The 5367-nt window shown below is 31.4% G+C and overlaps 1 protein-coding gene across 1 annotated transcript; it reads right to left on the minus strand.

Moving 5' to 3' along the window:
• Positions 1-413: 413 nt before the first annotated feature.
• LOC124539300 (attacin-B-like) lies at positions 414-4858 on the minus strand. Its single transcript, XM_047116654.1, has 3 exons — positions 4592-4858; positions 3827-4018; positions 414-643 (listed from the first exon to the last, which is right to left on the minus strand). The coding sequence occupies exons 1-3, from the start codon at positions 4783-4785 to the stop codon at positions 442-444; spliced, it is 588 nt and encodes a 195-aa protein (XP_046972610.1). The 5' UTR covers positions 4786-4858; the 3' UTR covers positions 414-441.
• Positions 4859-5367: the final 509 nt, after the last annotated feature.

The raw sequence follows: 5367 nt of genomic DNA on the forward strand, positions 1-5367 counted from the left end.
ACCGTACTATATATACACTAGTTTTAGTTCATATTTGTATATATTTAAACATTGAATGTTATTAATTCTTATGAACCTATTTGAATAAAAAAAAATAAAGATAATTTAAATAAATCTTTTTAGAAATAATTTTAATACAGATGGCAATCTAATGTGTATGCATTCATTTATCTGCTTATGTGTATTGATTTTACAAATGTAAAATAAAGCTTTTAACATACTGTAAATACTACTTCTGAACTAAACAATTTCTGAAAAATTATATAGTTACTGTATTATTAATAGGAATGGTTAACAAAAATGTAAAATCACAAATACAAAAAAACGTTTTAATTATTTAATTTATATTTCGTAAAACACGTTTCATATATTTATAAGCAAAGATACATCATAACATAACAATATTAAAAAAATACTGCAAAGAGGTTTTACATATAATATTTAAAACTGTTTGTTGAATTTCATCATGCCTTGTTTCTCCCAATTGCCTCTGCCAAAAGCGGTGTCCGTTCTATGAGCGCCCGCGCTGAAGTCGATAGATGTGGTCGGGTTCTTATATAAGTTAACATTACCGCCAACAGAGTAATCAGTTTGTTTGAACATTGGCGTGTGGGTAACACTCGCGTTGGCGCCAAGTTTTTCTCTGAAAGCAGAAAATAATCAAAACATGTTTTCCATTTTTTAAAGCTTACATTTTCTATACGATTTAAAGGCTGGTAAGTGCTTATCTGATAATAAGTGTTCACTACTGCCCTTAACGTATGGCGCTGTAACAAATTGTAACGATGTCATGACATCGCCAATCACCAACCTTGGTAGATGTGTTGAGTTGGTACTTCCAAACATGACGCAAAGAAAATGTTTGAATATTTTCACTGAATTATAGGCTCTATTTATTATACAAAAAATGTATATTTGTGATTTAACTAATTGATGATTTAATAAACGCACGTTGTTACTGGTCTTATAAATATATCAAGAGTTTTAACTTTTGTTTGTAGTTATATTATTATATTTTTATCAAATAACTTCGATTAGTTTCAAACAATCAGACGTGGAGTTAATAAAGGCATATCTGTACAAATCTGTATAATTTTGATTTCGAATATGTAATATAAAAATTAAAGCATTTTAGACTTTAACTCTCGCACATAAGGCCGTTATCTGTTTTAAACGTATTAATCTGCCGTATTTGAAGTTTAGCATTCAATTAAAGACTTTAATATGTTATGATAGAGTATATAATTGCCTAGAAACAATCTTGATAAGATTAGTTCCTAATCCGTTTGCCCATATGCATACATATCTTGGATAGGCAGATTCCTTTTATGACGGTCTTCAAACGTGACTTCGTGTATTTCAAAACATTCAGTTTACTAGTGGCATTGTAAAATATACGTACTCATTTCATATTAGATGTACTTTGTGTTTAATTAGTTGTGTATAATAGGTTATATTTAAATATATATGAATAACATCTGTGTGAATAGTCCCTTTTAAACAAATCAAAATAATAACCTCAAAATGAATTATCTGAGTATGAACGCAAACGTAATGTATGAAGATTTTGTAGGGCTTGATCGAAGCTGATGAGCTGATATGAGATGGATGATGATTGCGGGTTCAAACCCAAGCAAGCACCATTGAATATTCTTGTGCTTAATTTGTGTTTATATTTAATCATGTGCTCGGCGGTGAAGGATAACATCGTAAAAAAACCTGCATGTTTCTAATTTCATAAAAATTCTGCCACATGTGTATTTTACCAACCGGCATTGGAACAGTGTGGTGGAATATGTTACAAGCTTTCTCCTCAAAGGGCGAGGAGGCCTTAGCCCAGCAGTGGGAAATTTACAGGCTGTTGTTGTTGTTGTTGTTGTTAAAAGCTGGTAATCTTCGATCAAGACTTACGTATTCTTTAAATGGACCATCTTATCTCTTAGATAAATTTGAAGTTAAATGAAATGAAAAATATTAGACTACTTAAAAGTCGATTAACGATTATATCATGTAGTTATAATTATTGTTATATTTGGAGTCGGTGTCAGCCAATAAAACCCTACAGTATATCTATCTATCTATTTTTGTTAAAATTTTTATTTATTCATTTCATTTAACTTAGGAAGACTCTAAAAAATATGTTGAATACGCAATTATTTTTATTACTTTTTCGTGCATATTCATTTGTTTTAAAATAGTGTTTTGTTTGAAATCGGTTTTTCTTTTTATTAAAATTTTTATTTATTTTTTGATTTTAAGTGAAGCTGTTGTTGACTAACTAATTTTTTTTAATATGGATAGATTGAGCGTTCCGTTTATATGAGTCAGAAACTACTTCGAGGACAATTTCAAAGGAAACTTGCGAATAAAGCAAAAATAGACTTTCGAAAATGCGGATTTAATACGTCACGCGGCGTAAACTACAAGGATCCCTCGAAAGAGCTGTAATCGAACTCAGCAAAAAACTTTTAAAAAGACCAACTATATTTAATATATTATATGACATCACATCACATACACAAAATTTGATTAAAGATAGTAAGAAATTCTGCCCTATATCGCACCCTAACTGCGAGCCGTATAGGAGTTCCATCACTACATAGTATAAAACAAAGTCGCTTTCTCTGTCCCTATATCTTTAAATCTACGCAACGGATTTTGATGCGGTTTTTTTTAAAAGATAGTGTGATTCAAGGGGAAGGTTTGTGTATATAATACATGAACAATATAGGAAAGAAACACTGATAATTTTAGAAGTTTGCGATGTGATGTCGTAAATAAACAAATTCTGTAGTATATTTAGTATCAGTATTGCACCCGTGCGAAGCCGGTGTGGGTAGCTAGTTGATTATAATATTCGACTATGATAATTACATAAACATAACCACATTACGGAAGGTGACTCAAATATTGGTTAACGTGATTTTCAGTTATTTGTCGCGCATATACATAATGCAAATTTAAGACTTATGTCGTTTTCATATGGATACCACCATCGGCCAAGCACTACCTTTCAAACAAAAAAAAATTATCAAAATCGGTCCACCCAGTGAAAAGTTATGAGGTAACAAACATAAAAAAAAAAATACAGACGAATTGATAACCTCCTCCTTTTGGAAGTCGGTTGAAAATATTAGACTACTTAAAAGTCGATTAACGATTATATCATGTAGTTATAATTATTGTTATATTTGGAGTAGGTGTCAGCCAATAAAACCCTACAGTATATCTATCAAAAAACAATACGAGAATACTTTAACAAATATGTTTTTTACAAATTACCTTTTACACAATAATATACTGGATCAATCAAGGGGCTCGTATGGCTTCTTTCTTTTGATTGTTGGGGCAAGGGCACCGTGGCTGACACCGGCTCCAAATATACCAATAACTATAACTACATGATATAATCGTTAATCGACTTTTAAGTAGTCTACTATTTTTCATTTCATTTAACTTAGGAAGACTCTAAAAAATATGTTGAATACGCAATTATTTTTATTACTTTTTCGTGCATATTCATTTGTTTTAAAATAGTGTTTTGTTTGAAGTCGGTTTTTCTTTTTGTTAAAATTTTTATTTATTCTAATTAAGTTGTAATTAATTATTCTTTTGAATTATGAAATCTTTCACTTTTCAAGCGCGTAAATTAAGTATAAGCATCAATAATTTAATAAAAATCTTTATACATTTCTTATTTTTAAGACGTCTTCAGCGATTGGACGAGAATTATCGTATAATTCGGAATCGCAACGATGATTGGCCGAAAAATATGATGAATATTTTTTCACCAATTGAATTAACTAAGATTTTTTTAAGAACTCACTTGAAGTTGTAGTCTACACCAGCGCCGTGTGTTGCAAAGTTTGGTCCAGCCTTTGGCATAGAGTTGGTTGTAAAAGCGTTCAGGTCGATTTTATGATTCTCTGTCCTCACAACGTTGAGGTTACTGGAGGCGGTCACTTGATTACCAAAGTTTGGTATGTGCTGAGCTGATACACCTACTGAATGACCAGCCCTGGAAATACAAATTATAAAGGTTTGGTTTTGTACAAACATTTTTCGGACCCATTACCAATACGCCAACAACCTTGGGAGGTAATTGTGTTTCTGAGTCTGTAGTTACAATGATCTTTTAAACAGTAACACAAGAATACTAAGTTTGACGGTAGTACATCTGATATAGGAACCCACTTAGACTTGGGCTTGCATAAAGTTATATCAATAAGACTTATGAGATGACTATTATTATATTATAGCAATAGACGTATGTATCTATAATTATAGTGGTATTTGTAGAAATAAACTTCCTTTTAACCTTTGAAAACCACTGTACACAATACCATAACTCCGATTTGGAAGGATAAGCTAGTATAATTACAGGCTTAAGGGGTGTAACATATCAGTTCTTACGGTGTACTGGTTACCAAAGAATTATTAAAATTTCATACGACGGAAATAGCGTTAAAACGTCAGTATTTAAATTTATTTAGGGCTTGCATTCAAGGTCTGTATTCACAACCCTCGATTAAGATTCAAACGTTTAATGACTGGGTTAGCTGGGCTAATTTTAAAAATGTATAATACTTACGTATGCTCTACACCCAAGCCACCACCAGCTACTTTATACGACGGCGCGTTTAAATTCCTCGGGTCGGGTACATCCCTCTGTCCCGAGACGAACGCATTTGCATTGACAGTATGATTATCAAACTCTTTAGCTCCGCTTAAATGAAAGTTCTTTGTTTTGTCCGCATTTTCCGATACGTTACCAGTGAGCGGCATTTTTGCAAAATCAGTGACGTCACTTATGTCAATATGGAGTGAGAATTGAAAAGCAAGTGCACTGTGTTGTGTGCTCGATAGGCTATATATAGTTTGTAATGTAATAGTGATGCGCTTTAATAATCGATAGTGTATTTTTATCGATTAAATATTTATCAAAATTTATATGTCAATTTTTTTTGTTAGGTTTGAGCAATCGTGACTTTTTTTGTGTATTGTTTTATTATTACATGTATTTAATATTTATTTTATTATAAAATTCTGAATAAGTGTTGTGGTTATTGATTTAAATATGACATGACATATAAAAATTTATTAATTAACAATGCTTGAGAATAATGAAATAGCAGCACAATCTTTTTTGTTAAAAAAAATATAAAAATAGAACAATAAAGAGTATAAAAACAATAACGATTTCTGATCGAGCTTGTAAATAGCGCACCGCTGGGCTTGCATCTTCTGTTCTTTAACAGAAGTCCTTGGATTTTATTACAGACTATACCAATACACGTGTCGCAGGTTAAATAGGAACTACAACAACAACAACAACAACAGCCTGTGAATTCCCATTGTTGGGCTAAA

This window comes from Vanessa cardui, chromosome 22 (genome assembly GCF_905220365.1).
Source record: "Vanessa cardui chromosome 22, ilVanCard2.1, whole genome shotgun sequence".
In the NCBI taxonomy this organism is placed as follows: domain Eukaryota; kingdom Metazoa; phylum Arthropoda; class Insecta; order Lepidoptera; family Nymphalidae; genus Vanessa; species Vanessa cardui.